The sequence below is a fragment of the Balearica regulorum genome, chromosome 9, assembly GCF_011004875.1.
Source record: "Balearica regulorum gibbericeps isolate bBalReg1 chromosome 9, bBalReg1.pri, whole genome shotgun sequence".
NCBI lineage: Eukaryota > Metazoa > Chordata > Aves > Gruiformes > Gruidae > Balearica > Balearica regulorum.
In genome coordinates, this window is record NC_046192.1 from 23,320,847 (window position 1) to 23,338,642 (window position 17,796).

Consider the following 17,796-nt stretch of genomic DNA (forward strand, 5'->3'; position numbering starts at 1 on the left):
ATTGGAGCACACAGAGTCAGCGATTCCCCAGCTCCACCTGGACTCTCACTAGAAACTCATGCTTCCCAAGGTGCATACCTGCTGCATGGCATTTTTGGCATGGCTTGGTTCGGCTTGGTGGGGTTACAGCAGTGCTGGCAGGGCTTGCTTTGTGTAAACTAGTCTTGCTGCACTGCTGCCGACGTGTGTTTTGTTGACTATTGAAAGAGGCTTTTTTGTACTAAAGGGTTTTCGTGGTTGCCTGGTGATGTGGTTGGGTTAGGAGAAGGCTTCTGCTGTTGGCATGTTGCTGTGTAATTCCTGCACTAGTGTTTGGTACAGTAGATGAAGGCTGCTCTCAGGGTCAGGAAATAACGCTAGTTAAATGTTTATGGTCTAGGCCAACATTTTTGGTTTTCTTAGGAGAGAATAAAAAGAGTTCACTCTTCACCCAAAATACATGCTCTAAACAAGGATCCTCTTATGAAGCTATATCCCTGTCTACAGTATTTTAAACCATTTTAATCACCATCAGTTTGGAATTCAAGATCCATTTGTTCACCATGTGAAAATTGTATCAAAAGATAACTTTGTTATTTGGAAAAAACAAAAAACCCCACAAACAAGCCCCAGGATATTTAATGAGGGAACATGAGTTCTTTAATGATCTCATTCTAGTTAGTAAAGACAGGAGATACACCCTGCTATAGAATTAAAATCATAAACCCTCTAGCAGAGAAGTTTGAATTAGTTCATTAGTATTCTAAAATATATTAAGTAGATGATATATGTGATATTCCTGTACGTATCTCCACTAAGGTCAGTCGCAGCTGGGAGTGGAGTCCCATGTGCTAACGTTTAGATGTCACAGGATTGTGGAAAGACAAATGATTATAGGGCAATTTTTTAGTCTAATGTAGAAAGAATTCATTTCTGTAACAAGCTCCTATATATAACCTGTCCTGATTGTATAAAAAAATATTAAAATGGCAAAGAAAAAATTCTAATATGCATCCTTTGAAAGCAACAGGGAGGGTAGGGAGAAAACAGCTTCAGCCAACTGGGACTGGCAGGTCCCACCAATGTTTGTCCATGGCAGCGAGTCTCTCACCAGTGGTGTGCAATGGACAGCCATGACTTTGGAGTGTTTGTTTTGTTATCTTGTTTGACTGTGACAGATAAAGGATCCATCCGCAGCTTGAAGACGGGTGTTGGCGAGCTGCTTGGGGAAACGAGGTTCTGGCATGGAAAAGACTACTGCAACTTTGTCTTCAAAGACTGGGTTCAACTTGACAAACCTTTTGCTGGTAAGAGCCTTTGCACCCTGGAAGTCATTCCTTTCCCCTAAACCCTGTTCCGCATCTTTTCAGTCTCAAACCGTAGTTTCTCGTGCTTCTGAGCCAGAGGTAAGGAGGCTATTTTGGTTTGGCTGCTAGGAAGACACAGCAAAACTCCCTTTGAGAAGTTCTAGGGCCAATTATGCCATTACGGTCCATGGACTTGGGCTGTCGGCAACTGCATGATAAGTCTAAATTAATCTGCATAGCCCTTGGTGCCGTCTCCCGGAAACCTCAGTCTGAGGAGGACGACTCTGTTCTTTTCCACATTAATTTCCTTTGTCTGAGGTCCAAACGTGCTTTCCTGTCCCATAGACTTCATTGACAGATACACCACCCCAAGGATGCCCTGGCACGACATCTCCTCCGTGGTGCACGGCAAAGCTGCACGTGATGTCGCCCGACACTTCATCCAGCGCTGGAACTTCACCAAGGTGGGGTGCGGGCATCGCTGCTGGGGGCACAGAAATAAATACAGCCCCTGCCTCATCCACATGCCCACCCTGGGCATGCATTGTCATTTTTTTATGTTATTCTGTTATGTTTCAGTCTCTTGAAGGGTTTGGTGGTTTTTTTCTTTTTTCCTCTGGGCAGATTATGAAGCCCAAATACCGATCCTTGTCCTACCCATTCCTGTTGCCAAAATCTCAGCAAACTGCTAACGAGTTGAAGTATCAGGTGCCCGAGGCTGTTCCTGCCACAGTCCAGGTGGGTGCTGGTGGTCTGCTGCTCACATACTCCTCAGAGAGCTTGTTTTCATCTTTCCAGCAGGAAATGTCGATGCCTGACAGACCCTCTGCAGAACTTGAAATTATAAAATGAAAAAAATCTTATTTAATTTAGCTCACAGAATAGGTGGCCAGATCCTCAATTACAATAAAATAATGCAACTCTTTCAGTAGAGTATATTCCACCTTTGAGGTGAGAGAACCAAGCTGTATGCAGTGCTCAAGTTGTGGGAACACCATGACTTTGCATAGCTGTGTAACCTTCTGTTTTGTCTTTGCTGCTCTTCTTCTGACACTTAACACTTGGGTTTTATGTTTTGGGAAGGCTTGATGGGTTGAGGTTGCCCACTAAATATTTATCCCAGGTCTTGGGGCAATCTACCAGGCCTCCGACGCCTCACTCAGACAGGTAGTGGTCAGCTAGAGCCCAGCACTAAGTGGAGTCTCCAGGCTGTTGCCTTCTGCATTGAACTTCATCTACATTTTATCATGCAACAGCTCAACCCTGTGGGTCCTCTGTAGTTCTGCACAGACAGCCCATAGTCTCATTTGTGACAATCATCCTCACAGTCATAATCGCCAAGATACTTATATTTAAAACGTTGTTAGCTATATTGAGTGCATATATTGAATACTACTGTTAGGCAGCAGAAACATGGCCATGTTGAAGAATACAAAGTCAGAATAGTTGTGCTGAAGCAGCAAAACAATTGTGTGTCTCTGTGGGTGAAAGAAGTATGAAATAAGAGCAATTAGACCAAAACCAGGAAAAATGCATGCCTTTGCCTTCATAAGGAGCGGTCCACCCAGATGACAGCAATGCTTGGGGAAGCTTAGTGTAACAAGATGCATTTTTCTGGGTTTGTGGGCTGCCAGGGCATTGTCTGCTCCTCCCCGCGTGGTGTGAGGGATGGCCGGCACGGGGATCTTGTGTCATGGATCTTGGGTTTTAAATCAGCCTCCCAAACAATGCTTGCAGCTTGTTGAGAAACAGTCTCACTTCAGGCATCATCATGCCTCCCTGTGGCTGTAAATGCCTCCCCGGCTGTGTCCGTGACACCAGCTTTTTGGGAAATTTTGTTCTCATGGAAGTGAGGGGGCTTGTCTCCCCTGAGCGCGCTCTGACCGCAAGATAAGCCTCAACTTCTAAATCATGGGGTTTGCTGTAGCAGAAAGTTAAAATCTACTGATTCCAGAACTGGAAGCTGTTCCCAAAGGAGAAACTAAACTGAGCACAGCCTAGGTCCCGCTTTCCTGCGCTCTGTACTGCAGAGCTGATGGCTCCAGGGTATCGGCCCATGGAAGAGGAGGAGGAAGCTCAAACGGTGAGCGCTAAATGCTGCGTACACCGATGCTGAGGGGTGGGTGAGCTGTTTGAAAACTAACCTCGTCACGACATTGTTGGGGCATTATAAATAACTGATATGTTCCAGGAAATGAGGGGCTGTTGTCAGTGCTGCCATGAACAGCGAAGAGAGCAAGTTTGTCTTGTAAATTATTAATTTGAAACTACCTTGCTCATTTCTAATTTATGTCAAATCGCAGCTTTTAGAGACCTGCCAGGGCAGCCCAGCCCTGCGTATAGCCAGACAAATAAAACCGTGTGATATTAGGCTGAGAACATGTTGCCCTGCGAGGTACCAGCCTTCCCGGTAGGAGGGGGAACGGGGGGAAGAGCATTTGCAGCACCAAGCGTGGTGGAAGCAATGAGGGTGGCTCCTCTGCCCAGGCTGGTGCACCCTGCCTGGCTGCAGGTCCCTTGGCCCCGGGCTGCTTGGGGTTATGATCTCTGGATGATCTCCTCGAGCTCCGAGGCATGGTTTTGCATGCGCACACTGCGATTTTTGGCTGTCTGCTCACAATGCTCACACTGGCCTGGTTTCCATCAGTCCCGGGTGACACAAGTGCTCTGAGCATCCCTCAAGTCCGCACTGTGGGTCAGTGAGCGGCTCGGGCTCTCCTCCAGATGAAGGTTTTGGGTTTGGTTGCTGCAGGGTGTGGGGAGAGGGGAGGAGACCTGCAGCCTGGATCTTGAACCCCCCTCCTCCTGGTTGCCTTTTTCTGGGGCTCCTGGGGTGTGTATCGTGATGTCCCTGCGTGGTTCCTCCTTTCCCGCAGCCACAGGAATATCAACCTCTTGCTCGCCCAATATATTAGTTTCGGAGCGGAGGGCTGCGGGTGCTCACGTCTCCTTTCGGTGGCACAACCCGACACAGAATAGCAGATAGCCTAAAAATCTTTCACAACTTTTTTTGTCCAGAAAAAATAGAGCAATATTGTTCTTGAATCCTTTGGTTGCCCACCAGCCAAACCAACGTTATCCCCATTTTGGTGCTGTGTAGGGACTTTATAGGCAGAAGTTACTGCTGTGAGGTAAAATCCAGCGACTGTCCTTGGCTATGAGGTGACTGAAGAAAGTCTGGGTGCCGGTTTTCTTGTTTCTGAGCTTGTTTGCAAATCTGTCTTCAATTGTGGGCAGATCAGAGGAAGGGAAAACACAAAGGATCTGTGGGGATTGCAACGTTGCTGCAAGCCCAAGCCACTGACCTGTCAGCAACAGATTTTGACCTCGTTGTCCCATCTGTTTTTGCTCTCCTTTGTCGGAGGAGAGGAGCAGGAAAGCGTTTTTGGGAGGGTGGGGAAGGCAGGAGCGGCACTGACAGGGTCTCTCCCCTGGGCAGGGAGGATGACTGCAGCCTGCGTGGGAAACGATGTGGAGGTACAGGCTGGGAAGGAGGAAAGGAGCCTGTCAGCTCCGTGGGTTAGACATGGTCTCTCATCCTCTTTCGTTTGAACTTCTGGGCTTTGCTCACAGTAGCGATGCGATTGAACATTGATTTTGCAAGAGTCCAATAGCCATGGCCAAAGGCAGTACCAGTTTCTTTTCCATCTCTCTATTTCCGTTCCAGAGTTTGCAGTTATCAGCCGAAGCCAGTGCTGCCAAAGATGTGATGTGGTGAGGCGATATCCAGTTCCTGACGTAATTGCAATGAAAATTTAATGCTCTGGCAACGGCTGACGCCCTTACCTCTTTGAAGTCTGTGTGAGAGCTTGCATTGTTCAGGATTTATGCGCTAGCCCACAGCAAACATCAAACTTATTACCATTGTATCGGTTAAAGAAGTTAAAGGGATGAGAAGCCCGGCCCGGCCCAGCACTCGGTGCTGCTGTGGATTGGAGGGAGGATGGGGACACCAGCCCTGGTGGGTCGGGGCTGTGCTGGGCAGCGCGCGGCCTTTTCTCCCTAGGAAAATAGGTGGGGTTGACACCAGCTCGCTTTAAATACCTTGACAGGAAAGGCAGGATGTCCAGAAAAACATCAGTGGTAAGGGAAGGCCTGTCTAGGAAATGTCACAGTGTGTATTTGTCTTTGAGTGCCACAGCCGCAGCTTCGTTTTCTCGGGGTGTGTGCCGCAGCCGTGCGATGATGCTGTGGTGGCCGCTGAGCCACCAACGCTGGTGTCCTTGTCCTGCCGCCTCCTCACCTGTCACTGGGGCTGCAGAGCTGCGCCGCGATCGGTGCTGGCTTCTGAAGTGATCCAGGTTAAAAATAACTTTATTTTGAGGAGGTCCAAGCTGGAACACCTTACACCTATTGTGCTGCCCCAGCCAGCATCTTCCAATGCCTCTTCTTCCCTCCGCACGTAGACTCGAGGTTGTACCTGACGTAAGCTTTTTGGGTGATGCTGAGCCAGCTTTATAGGACAAGTCATGACACATTGTTTGGCGGTTGAGGGCAGAGGGATGATGGTTCTCTAACAGCGGGCAGCCCGGTGTGCGGGGGGATTGGGGTGCTGATGTGCGGAGGGTTGAAGAGGAAGGCAGGGAAGGGCAGGTGGATGAGGCGCTGGGAAGCCACGGTGCTAGAAAGAGATGGTCCTGAGTGATGGTGCTGTTGCATCAGGTGGCATCCCTGGTTTGGAATTCACTTGTCTCCCAGCAGTAAATTTATCTTTCAAAGCGAGGGGCTTTGGTGCTATCAAGCTCCCGATTCAGAAAAGGACATTTATTCCCTGTCCCCAGCAGCTTCAGCTATTGCTGCTGTGATGGAGGGTGTGGAAGTCACTTTGTTCAGTGCAGGGCTCAGCAGCTTATCTTGAAAAGAGAAGTGGCTCTTTGGAGCGTGGACAAAGTTAACTAGCAAAAAAAAAACCAACAAAAAACAAAACCCCAAACCAAAAAGGATTAACTATCAGTACTTTGTACACTAGGAAGCTGCAATCTGCAGCTTTCTGAAGTGCAATTCCAGATGGCGTTTGCTGGAGGTCCCCAGCCCACAGGATGTGCTTCGTGGCCCCAGACTTTCACCGCAGCAGGACAAAAGGCAGGGAAGGGCAGCGTGGCTGCTCATCGCCGGCTGTGCCGGTGAGGCTGGAAGAGCTGCGAGCTCCCGTCCAGGCTGCAGCCTGGCCTGTGTCTACAGAAGAATTAACCTGCTTTCTACCCAGAAAAGTTGTTTTTCTGTCCTTATTAATGCAAATGGTGGAATTTTCTTCAGGAGCTCTGTCTGCCGTGGTGCTCGGTGGGGTTTCAGCAGCGCCCGGCCTGGGGCGTGTGGGAGCACACAGCGTTGGATTTGCAAACCAGATGGGTGACTAGAACCAAACAGGCACAAGCAGGGTTACCTCACAGAGGTTTATGGAAACAAAGGGCTGTTGTTCGGGACCGGTAGAGATGGTGATGGCCCTTGCATACAGGCTGGCTCCCTCGCTTGAGCATCTGTGACACGGTGTTCAGCCTGGGAGGCTGCAGAGTGCTCCCTCCTGTTGGCCAAGTGAGCAGCCGGAGGGGAGAGCTGCAGGATCTGTTTTTCGGTGACCTGTGGGAGAGGACTCCTCCTGTCCAGGTGAAGGAGTTACCTCAGGAGTCGTGTACTACTTACCAGCAATATCCCTCAGTGCCACCTCCAGAGATGCTCTGGAGACCAGAGGATTGGTTTGGTTACAGCACTCAGCACCTGGACCAAAGGGCCAAGTCCTTATCTACTGGTATACAACTGGTAATTAATTAGGCCCTGAAAGTCCTCGGCCTTGCCATGGCCAGCAGCCTGCTTTGGTGGTGGCTGGTGACGGCGATGTGACAGCAGAGCTCAGGGTGTCAGCGATGTCGGGAGGACAGGCAGAGTAACATGGAGCACAGCAGAAGCTGGACATGGGAAATGAAAAGAAATCCATTGGAGGGATTTCCAGGGGAAAGTGTGGTTCGGCCCTGGAAGAGATCAGGATTTTGCACGTTCCGACACACACATTTCACAGATCCTCAGCATTTAGATCTTGTCCTGTATCTGACTAGCCCCAGTGCTGGTATAATGGCTGTAGTGAGCTATTTTAAGGCTATCGTTTCAATGTTTTTGTCTTGACAATATTTAAAAACAGAGGCTAATCATGAGTAATTATTTCCCCTGAGCACGTACTCTGCCAACACTTAATTAAAAACTACATTTTCATCTAGGAAAACGTCACTCAGGGCATAGTGCTGTTGTTTCTTGACTCAAAGCACAGGAGCAGGAGATGCCGCAGCATCTCTGGCTGCCGGGGACGAGAAGCTGCCTGCCACAGGGATTGCTCAGCGTGGCTGAGAGCATGAACAAAGGTTGTTTCTCATATTGCTCTGGCTCTCTTGCACAAGAACTGCAGGAGGCAGGGGGAGAACGTGCCCTGGGGATCTCATGGTATCTATTTTAAAAATGGATTTCCAGTAAAAATTAATAAATTAGTATGGGCAGCTGAACTGCCATGAATTTTAAAAGTCGTATCATCACAAATCAGTTGGCTTGTGCGAGAATTTGGCAGAAGAAATAAATGACCTTGAGTGCTCAGGACAGAGTTATCAGACTGACTGTATAATTATGTACCGCCTGGTTGTGGGAAAAACGTGTTGCTCCAGCTGGAGACCAGCTTTTTAAAGTGCTGGAGAGGAGATCACTGATTGGATGTGCACCCCTAAAACTTGGACATTTGTTTTAAAAGCACTTTATCATAAGACCTTAACCAAGAATGAGACTTCTATGCTGCTTCTATTGCACCTAGAGCTGCTCAGTTGGGAGAGGGCAGTAACGCAGCAATGGGACAGGGCACTTATGTTTTTAATCAAAACATTATTAAGCATTAATACTATTTTTGAGCGTCCTTTCTCCTTATTACAAATGCAGTATAAATGGTAAACGTTGCATGTATTGCCTTATGTAGTGAAATCCTGACAGGCAAACGGTGCAGGGAAGAGCATTGCGTCTTAAATAATTCAATTCAATGCTGTGGTGTCCTGGACGGGGGAGAGCTGAAGGTGTTCATCTCTTGTTTTCCAGGTGATCCGTTCTGCTGCTGACTGGTCGGCTGGCATTAAATACCACGAGGAGTCCATCCACAGTGCCTACGTCAGCGTGATAGAAAACAGCCAGCACTACATATATATAGAAGTGAGTGGCAATGAGGGAAAGCAGTAGGGTCATGATGCTCTGGGCTGGGCTCGCAGCCATCAGGAGGATAATTCTACTTCTTGAGGTGGGGTCTTAATTTATTGTGAATTTAATGATACAGCATTTGCTCTGAATTTTTGGGGCTGTTTCCATCGACTTCAGGGGCCTTTGGAGCAGGCTGATGGGTATGCACCCTGATAGCTTTCTGGTCACAAGGTGGAAAAAAGGTAGACCTCTCCTTTATGAGCATCTTTGCAAAATTGCCAGCAACTTCCAGGGCCTGTGCAATCATCTTCCTGTCCCCGCCGTGGCTTAGCAGCGTCCCCTGTGCATGCCTGAACCTCCCGCACGCAGGGCTGGTCTCGCATCCGCACAGCCTTGAGCTGCAGGAGTGAGTCTCAGCGCTGGCTGAACGGAGATGCTTATTCTCCTCTTTTTTTCTTCTTTTTAGCTGCTTGTTGAGATGTTCTTTATGTGAACTTTCTAAGGACTGTATTAATAAGGGAATGTGCTCATTCCCTAAATGAGCACAGACACACGAATCATTTAATAATAATAATAATAACAACGATCCACTCAAATGGCACACAAAGCCCAGCTATCTTTAGTTGCTCTTGGTCTGAAAAAAAACCATGCAAATTTTTTCTTTTCTATTGGTCGCTGGCAGTGTCTGACAGTAGCTTTGCTTGCTTTTCCTGCAGAACCAGTTTTTTATTAGCTGTGCTGATGACAAAGTTGTCTGGAACAAGATCGGAGATGCAATTGCTCAGAGGATTCTTAAAGCTCACAGGTAACCTGTTCTTAACAAGGCAATGAAAGTCTTCCGGGGCATTTATATGGTGTGGTGCAAAATAATATCTTAATGGACGCAACTGTGTAATCACTTTTCCAATGCAGAACCGACGTGGTCAAATATCTGCTTGTGTTTGCAGCAGTGAGACTCTTTAGTGGTTTCTTTGCAGCCGGAAAGTGATTTTCTGGACTTACCCTGATGCAAATATATTTTTAACAATGGAACGTGTTTAAAAGCAAGACCTTTATACTCAGGTTCAGTGACACTTTTGCTCCATAGTCAACCAGTGCGGTAAGGCAAGTTAATGGGCAAAAAGGTTGAACTGGGATTTGTGGCTTATTTAAATTATCTATAGAGAGGATTGGCTTCAGATAGGGGAAGCAAATGTATTTTGACTGCAGGGTTCACTTACTGTTGGAACAACTTTTTTCTGGTAAGTGCTGGAGGGTATTTAGAGCCTCCAGCCTTTGCAAGGGGACCATCGTTTGTTCCTGCATGGATCACATCCAACCATGTTTTAGACGCTCCTTTTACTTGGGCATGCCTGCCCCTGTGTTAACGTTAATACCACAGGTAGCTGCTTGTCTTTGCTTTGATCCTGGACAGCCTGGCTTAAGGTTGCTTTCCTGGAGTCTCTCTTTAAGATACATACATGTCATAGTCTAAAACTGTACCCTGGTCTTGCTGGGATGATATACAGAAAACTTTCCAAACATCTTCCTTTCATCTCGTGCTTTTTCACCATGCATCAAGACATTTCTTGTGGTGATTATTTTTTCCCGTATTGTGGTTGTCCAGAGCCATGCAAGGGCTGCTTTCCCAGAGGTGCTCTCTCTGGAGTTGTAAAAATTTCTCTTTCTTTGGCACTTGAGCTTGGAAATTCCCATTTGGGTAAAGGCAACCAAGCAGAGACAGACAGTAGCTCCTGCGTCGCAGACACTGCGGTATGGGTAGTATCTGCAAGAGCTGCCATGAGGCTGGCTTTGTTCAGAGGAACAGTGGAAAGAGGAGCACTATTCAAATCCAGAGAGCATGGGTGTTATCTGCTATGCCATTCACAACAGGGCAGAGTAACAGGGTGGAGTTGCTTGTAATCTGTGAGCTGCAATGCATAGCCCAAATAATTGAAATTAGCTCAGGATGAAAAGATGGGGTGGATTTTCTCCCCCGGGGTAAATGAGGAGTGGTGCCAGTGCTGCTGGAAATGGCGTTGCTGATGTTTGCGTTGCAACCTCGAGGCTCGCAGGCAGCCAGATGTGGCGTCTCTGTGTTCCCTTGGAAAGCCGCTCTGGACTGCCTGTCCTGCCTTTGGGAACTCATTGCCATGGGCCCTTTCCATCAGTTGCCTGCTTTTAGTAATGCTACTGAGGTAGCAGCAAATTCTCCAGGTAATCGGTTAAGATTTTCCTGTTATATAAAGGTCATGTAAAGGCTGTCATTCTGTCCAGACATCAAAAAAAGTCTAGCACAAAAGGGAGTCACACAAATGCTTCGGTGACCCATTTTCAGACGTGATGCTTGATTCTCATATGTATGACTCCGATTTTATGCTGATATTGTGCCAGCTTAATGTCAGTGATTCCTAACTGAATATAAGATTCAAACTCTACACACTCCAGAGTGCTTGGCATTGCCTAAGATTAAAGGTGAAGTCAAACCTAAATGGTCTGCATCGAGTGCTCGTGTTCCAAACTGCCCTGGGAAAACAGCGTAGGTGACACGCAGATGGTTAATTGTGAATTAAGTGCTTTAGTTAAGCTTGTACACTTCTCACTCTTCTAGACTAAATATTTTCCACTGATATAATTAATAGCATTTTTTTCCTGGTTTCCTCTTTTTTTCATGGGTGGCTTTTTAACTACTTTAATAAACACTGGGCTTAGACAAACAAGCTGCTTTTGGGGGAATGCTTTTGTTGGTAGATTTTTTTTCATGATACAAACAAGCTTGGTTTCAAAGCCTCTTGTTGTGTCCGGGTAAGACCTCATTAGCTGTTGCTGAGGTCTGCTGTCAGACTAAAGCTAGTTTACAGTGTGTGGCACAGCTCTAAGGAAGCGCTGGTTGAAATTAAAGAAACACACGTCCTCAATGTCTCCTTCTCAGCTCAGACGAGACCCCAATTCTTCACGATTCCTGTGCCCTTAAATCCACAGGCACAACTCGCATGAGGAAGGAATACTTTTTAAAAAACTGCAGGCTGGCTCATCTTCAGACTGCTCCTGAAGTGGTTTTGTCCTGATTTAAGTGTGTTTGCCATCTAGTGGCAGCACCCTTCAATGGAGCATCCTCCTCCAGGGTGCAGGCCAGGGGATTGCCAACACCCAGGGGTGCCTGGAAAGCGCTGGCAGAGCGGATGGGGCCTGGCATTTGTCAGCAAAGAAACCCCAAAGGCGGGCTTTGAGAAAAGCCCCAGGCACTGCTGCAATCGTAGCTTTGGTGACCTTGGATCAGATCATGGTTAGGGTACGGTTTAGTTTGTGGATGTCCAGTGGAACTGAGTTTTTGTAGGTTGTGATGTGTTGATCGAATACTCACCTTCCTGAATGATCAATGTTTTGCTTGTGCTCAGAGCTTTTACCACCTTTTGTGATGTTTCTGACTTCTGAAAACCAGGATGTACTGGGTATGTCAGGTTAGATGCTGGTTTTCTGCCAGTGCTAGCTCTGTAATCCCTGCTGTCCTCTGCCAGGCAGTTGTACGCACCAGTCCGCACCAGTATCCGTGTGACTGGGCTGTCAGGGTGCTCAAACGAACTTTTATAGTGGCAGACATAATCTGCAAAATAATTAGCCTGCCCTCAAACTTCAATGGAAATGTGTTTCTTTTCCTTTAGCTTCTTTTGTTGTCTGCTGAGAGTAAATTATTCCTTCTCCCCCTGAAGGTCTGAGCTGAAGTGCTGATGACAGGTGATGAAGACCTGAAACTGGAAATACGCTTTACCTTGCTCCCTTAAAATTTGTGTAGTAGCCTTGGATGGAAACCGTGTCCATCAGCACATGGAAGGTGAAACCAAGGGGCCTCACCGTGTACAAAGCTGCAACGTTCGCAGGCTAATATTCCCCCAAACTGTCGTTTCAGGGAAAACAAGCGTTTCCGAGTATACGTGGTGATCCCACTGCTGCCTGGATTTGAAGGAGACATTTCAACCGGCGGGGGGAACGCTCTGCAGGCCATAATGCACTTCAACTACAGGTACCGCAGGCAGCCGCGCTGCGGGCACGGCTGTCGGAGACCTCCCCGACCACCTCCGCCTGCTGCCGGCGATGCCCAAGGCTCCAGCTGCCGTCAGCGTGGCGTCACGCTAGGCGTTGTCCACGCGGGCGCACGGTGTTTGGAAAAGGAGAAGAAAGCCGTTTGTGCGGTTTTCACTTGGTGCTTTGGCTCGTTTATTTGCTAGCCTCGGGATTTGCCTCAGGAGGAGAGGCGATGCTAGCTGAGCGGGGAGGTGCTGTGGGGAAAGCCCGGTGCTCTCTGCAGGGAAATCCCTGCCTCCGCCCTGGCACAACGGGTCCCCCGATCCCTTACGCACCACCCCCCCCCCCCAATTCCTGACTCTCAGCCGCTTTCGTTTTAGCTCATCAATGCAGGATTTACTCACCGCTGAGGTCTCTACCCTCCTGCTCAACAGCCGTGCTCTCCTTTAGGCACTTGCCGTGGCTCTTACTGCGGTTCCTCCTGGCAGCGTCCCCATCGCCCTGCAGGTTCCTTAGCTCAGGGGATCCGCACCCGCTCTGTCGGGTGGAAGAGCTGGGCTTTGTCTCCAAAGCTGCCTTTTCAGCCGATGTTTCGCCTGGCTCTGCCTGTTGGCCCCACGAAGGCAACGGCATCTTCCCCGATGCTGCTCCTCTGCTCCAGGATGCAAGAGTTTTTGGGGGCACTTGCAACACAGCGGGTCTGGTGGGAAGGGCTTGCAGGCAGCGGTGCTGGGTAGCCCTGCACTGGGAATGGGACACAGAGGAAGGCAAAATGGCCCAAGACATGGTGGTTTTACTGGAAAACTGCTGTGCTATGGTATGGCCAGGGCACAGTCGATCTGTGGAGATGACTGCTACCTCCCTGTCCGCTGGTCTGCAGGGGTCCTGCTGCACCTCCATAAGGATGAGCGGGGCAGGAGGTGTGTGCAGAAGGAACGCAACATGTCTCCCTAAGCAGGCCCTTCTGCCTGAGATTTCTTCTGCAAGGGCAACCACAGGTCTTCAGAAATTGCCCATGGGTTGGGTTTTTTGAATGAGATGCCAGCTGTGGCTTTTCCAGCCCAGCCGTAATCACACAAATTCCCTGACCTGGTGTTCTGCACGTGGTAACTGACTTTGTGGATGTCATTTCACGTTCAGAGCCGTAGCACAGGCAGTAGCAGCCCTGTTTGTAACATGTTTATCATTGCAGTGTGCTTTAGAAGGCAGAAGTGCTCCCCAGCTCCTACCCGGATTGGTATGAGCTCCTTTAGGAAATGAGCAGTCCGTGATATATCAACAGTCGTTTGGGAAAAATGTGTGCTCTGGAAGCACCGTGTTTCTTCTGCCTGCACGGGGTGTTTAAGTGGCATCTGTGTTTGCCATTTACCTCGCCCGGTTCTGCTTCAGCATATGCCGTTGCCTCGAGTCGCGGCGGTGCTGACGGCTGCCTACCTTCCTTCCAGGACCATGTGCCGAGGAGAAAACTCAATCCTGGGCCAGCTGAAGACAGAGGGTAAGAGCTTTATTCCTCTCCTCTACGTTGCTTAGTCGTGGGATGCTGCTGTTCGATGGATACTTCTATAACACATAAATCAGATTCTCCAGCTTCTTATTAACCTGGGCTCGCAGTGGCTGAGGGGTTCAGGCATGGACTGGGGCATCTCACAGCAACATGTCCTGTGGGCTCGTGGGGCTGGTGAGCGACCTCCTCCCCTGCCGTCATCCCGTGGCGAGGTCTGCCGGGTCACACGAGCCGTGGCCGGTTGTCAGACTTCGCTCTTGGATGCAGCCCTGATCCGGAGGAGGGGAGGACCCCGGGGAGGTCACAGCAGGGTTGCAGCTGCTCAGGGTTGTGTTATTTGGAAAAAGTCCTGAGCGAGGTCACGCTTCTCGGAGCGACGAGCCCTCAGCCTGCCCTGCGAATCCCGCCCTGGATTTGTTTCTGGCAGTTGTCGAACACGGAGAGCAAAAACCTGCCGAAGCAGGACGCTGTCTCTGAGTTGCTCCCTCGCCGTGAGGATGCCTGCTTGAATTTGCTCTGCCGGGAATCGGAGCACCGTGAAAACCCACGTATCACAAATACCAGGGCCGTGCATAATGCCTCATTCGTTCTAGGTCTTTCTGTAAATCTGAACTGCAGACAAGTACATTAGGGCATATTTTCCGTACTGTGCATGGACAAAACACCTGCTTCCAGCCTCCTTTCTGCAGGATCTGCAGAAAACCAGTCGCACAGTCCAGTTATTTTAGGATGTTCGTATCAATTGTGAGCACTTGCATGCTGCACGAGGGAGATTGGGGCCATTTCTCACCAAAGCGGGCAGCGGATCAGAGCAGGATCAGAGCAGCACAGAGACCCCACAGGCAGCTTTTCAAGTCTAGTTTTAAAGAAACTCATTTCCATGATCTGTTGATTATTTTTTTTAAAAAAGTCAAAAGTGAACTGTTACTTATATATTTATATATCTTTATATAAAGAGGGTCTTTTCTCTCTTCCACCTCCCTCATCCCATCGGTTCTGTTCTCTTAATTTTCAGTTGGAGACAAGTGGATAAACTACATATCATTCTGTGGACTTCGAACATATGCTGAGTTGGAAGGAAAACTAGTCACGGAGCTCATCTATGTTCACAGCAAACTGCTGATTGCTGATGACAACACAGTTATAATCGGTGAGCAGGGGGCTTGCGGGAGGGTTTTGGGCCAATCGATTATATCTGGATTAGTCCCTTTGCTTCTCTGCCCTGTTCTCAGCGCAGGCTGTGGTGCTGTGTGCTTTTCTATGTTGTGATTTCTTTCAAAAATATTTTGCTCTTTAAAAAAAAAAAAAAACAACAAAACAACCAAACTCATAAATTCATCAGGAGGGTAGGTAGGAGGGAGGAAAGGATTTGGAGGGCTGTCATTTAATTTGTTTTTCTAAAATGGTTTTAAATCTCTGTGTAACAGTGAAGAGAATCCCAGTGCAGGGAATATTGTCCATCTGTCTTGTATCAAACTCTGCTCTAGCGGGAAGACTTGTGAGACTTGTCATCTGTTCCTTAAAGAACAGAATGTGCCGTAAAATTTGGAAGGTTCGGACAACATGTGTCATTTATCAGCTCCATTTCCAAAGAATGGGGAAGTATGTTAAAACAAGTAATAGATATCATTTCATCCATTTCTTTTTCCATATTTATTATGAGACCATGAAACAAAGATGACAACAGGCTCGGAGTTATGCATCGCAGCAGAAAAGCAGAATTTTAACCTGTTTCTGTAAAGAAACCATTTTCAATCTGTTATATCAGCAACAAAAACTGCCAAAGAGTAACTTAATACCAGATTTTGCAAAGCAAAATACTCCCCTCCTTCAAAGCAGCATTTCAGCCTTGGTCTCAGATGACGTGCGGTTAGGTTTGTTCCTGTTGCCCTCTCAGGGTCAGATTCCATCTCTGGTACGCAGAGCAGCCCAGAGATGGTTTTATTATTACAGCAGGAGCAGTGTTGTTACAACTGTGATGGTCTGGGAGCCTGAGACAGCTCTTTATTTCTATTTTCCATGCCTATAAGCCTGTGGACTGATTTTTATGCATGCATCCATGCTGGCTGGTGAGCTGATGGGGAGCCAGTGTCATCACTTTGCCGCCTATGAAAGAGACGGTGCATGGAAATAAAATGCTAATGGCCCCACCGTGCAGGAGAGGGAGGTGAAAGGATGGAGAGAGGGTTGGCTCATTTTTCTTCTGGAGGTGGTAGCTCCCCTTGAGTTAATTCTGTCACTGGGAAGGCTAAATGGTTAACTAGTGCCTGGGAGTCTCTTACGGAGCTGGGGGCTGTGTCTGGAGACTTTTTTGATGTTTGGTCATTTCTGTGGGTTAATGACCTGATTACTTCTATTGCTGGCTGCATCTTGCTGTTCCCTTGGAGCTAAGAAGGGCTGTGGTGTCCCCCATCCCTTGCTTTGACCGCTGCAGGGGACAGACAAGCCTGTTCGGGGCGTAAAGCCTCAGCTGGCCCGAGCAATGCTGCAGGTACCAGACCCTGCCTGGCACACGTGGGCTGGGGAGCTCCCACCGCGGTGCGGTCACGGCTGGAGCCGCTGTGCCAGCCCAGCACCCAGACCCTTAGGTGTGCAGGGTGGTGCATTTTGGAGAGGACCCCCTGTCCCTGAAAGGCACGGCCAAAGCCATGCTGTAGAAATGCAACAGGGCAGAAGTCTGCTGCCCTCCAGCAGCTTTGCTGGGGACTGAAGTGGTTATTTCCCAGGGTCCGAGTGGGGAGCTGTGGACAGGACACCCGTGGGTCCCACCGCGTGTGCCCGCTGCACCCCTCTGGAAAGCACCCCTCTCCTTTCTGGGGTTTGGGTTTTACGCAGCGTGCAGTAGTGCTGCAGCAGGCGTAGGGCACGGAGTAGAGAAGCAATGTGTCCTGTGGTCGGAAGGTCCCCCAGAGCCCCGGGGTCTGCTGGTGCCTTGCTGCGTTAGCAGGGATGGTGCCTGAGCTCTGGGGTCTGCGGGCACAAAGGAGTGGTCCTGGCAGGACAGGACTGTCTGGGTGCTGGTTACCCACAGCAAGGAGATGAGGTCCTTCCTAGATTCCCCTCCTGAAAACCCCCTAACTTCCAAATGCAAATGAAAAACTTCCCTTTTTACTAAAGATAAGAGTGGATTTACCCATGGAGCCCATCCTGTGTTGGCAACTTGGTATCCAAACCAAATGCAGTAAAGACCTTTGAAAGCTGTGGCGTCTTTGACCCCATCTATGGCATCTGGGACCCCTGGCCAGGGTTTTACCTAGCGAAGCCATAGGTGGTCCCCCATGGAGGCGAGGGATGCAGAGGGCCCGGGGGCAGTGGGTGGTGATGGAGGGCACGCAGGAGCATCTCGTTCATTGCCGGTGCTTCGTTTTCCCACTCACCAGGCTCTGCCAACATCAACGACCGCAGCATGCTGGGGAAGCGGGACAGCGAGATGGCCATCATCGTGCAGGACACCGAGACCATCCCCTCGGTGATGGACGGGGAGGTGTACAGTGCTGGGAAGTTTGCCCAGTCCCTCCGGCTGCGGTGCTTCAGGTGGGACGCGTGGGGCTGGCCGAGCGCGGGCAGCAAGCGGGGATACAGGCAGGGCTTGCTCAGGGCTTACACCTGCCCGCAGCCTTTCAAACCAACGGGGCTGCTGCTGCCTGCTCAGGTTTAGCCTGGATTTAGCCCAGAGTTTTGCTGCTGTTTCACTAGCATTAGCCTTTCCCATGCCGTTCCTGTCCCCAGCTCAGCAGCTTGACTTACAAACTGTTTTGCTCCAGGATTTTGCTGGGAGAGCTCATAAACAAGACAGTGATATTTTGCCTCCAGATCCTGTTTTCACACTCTCAATTTTGGGTAGTG

At 49.1% G+C, this 17,796-nt stretch overlaps 1 protein-coding gene across 6 annotated transcripts in view; it reads left to right on the plus strand.

The window, feature by feature from the left end:
• Window positions 1-17,796, plus strand: part of PLD1 (phospholipase D1) — a 68,491-nt gene that overhangs the window by 44,631 nt on the left and 6,064 nt on the right. For 5 of the 6 annotated variants that reach the window (XM_075761552.1, XM_075761555.1, XM_075761550.1 and 2 more), the window contains 9 exons: window positions 1,158-1,286; window positions 1,632-1,750; window positions 1,911-2,024; window positions 8,349-8,459; window positions 9,161-9,249; window positions 12,331-12,444; window positions 13,892-13,941; window positions 14,966-15,100; window positions 17,331-17,484. In XM_075761552.1, the coding sequence (XP_075617667.1) occupies window positions 1,158-1,286; window positions 1,632-1,750; window positions 1,911-2,024; window positions 8,349-8,459; window positions 9,161-9,249; window positions 12,331-12,444; window positions 13,892-13,941; window positions 14,966-15,100; window positions 17,331-17,484 (1,015 nt within the window). The remainder of the gene's footprint in view (window positions 1-1,157; window positions 1,287-1,631; window positions 1,751-1,910; window positions 2,025-8,348; window positions 8,460-9,160; window positions 9,250-12,330; window positions 12,445-13,891; window positions 13,942-14,965; window positions 15,101-17,330; window positions 17,485-17,796) is intronic. The other variant, XM_075761556.1, reaches the window with a different exon arrangement.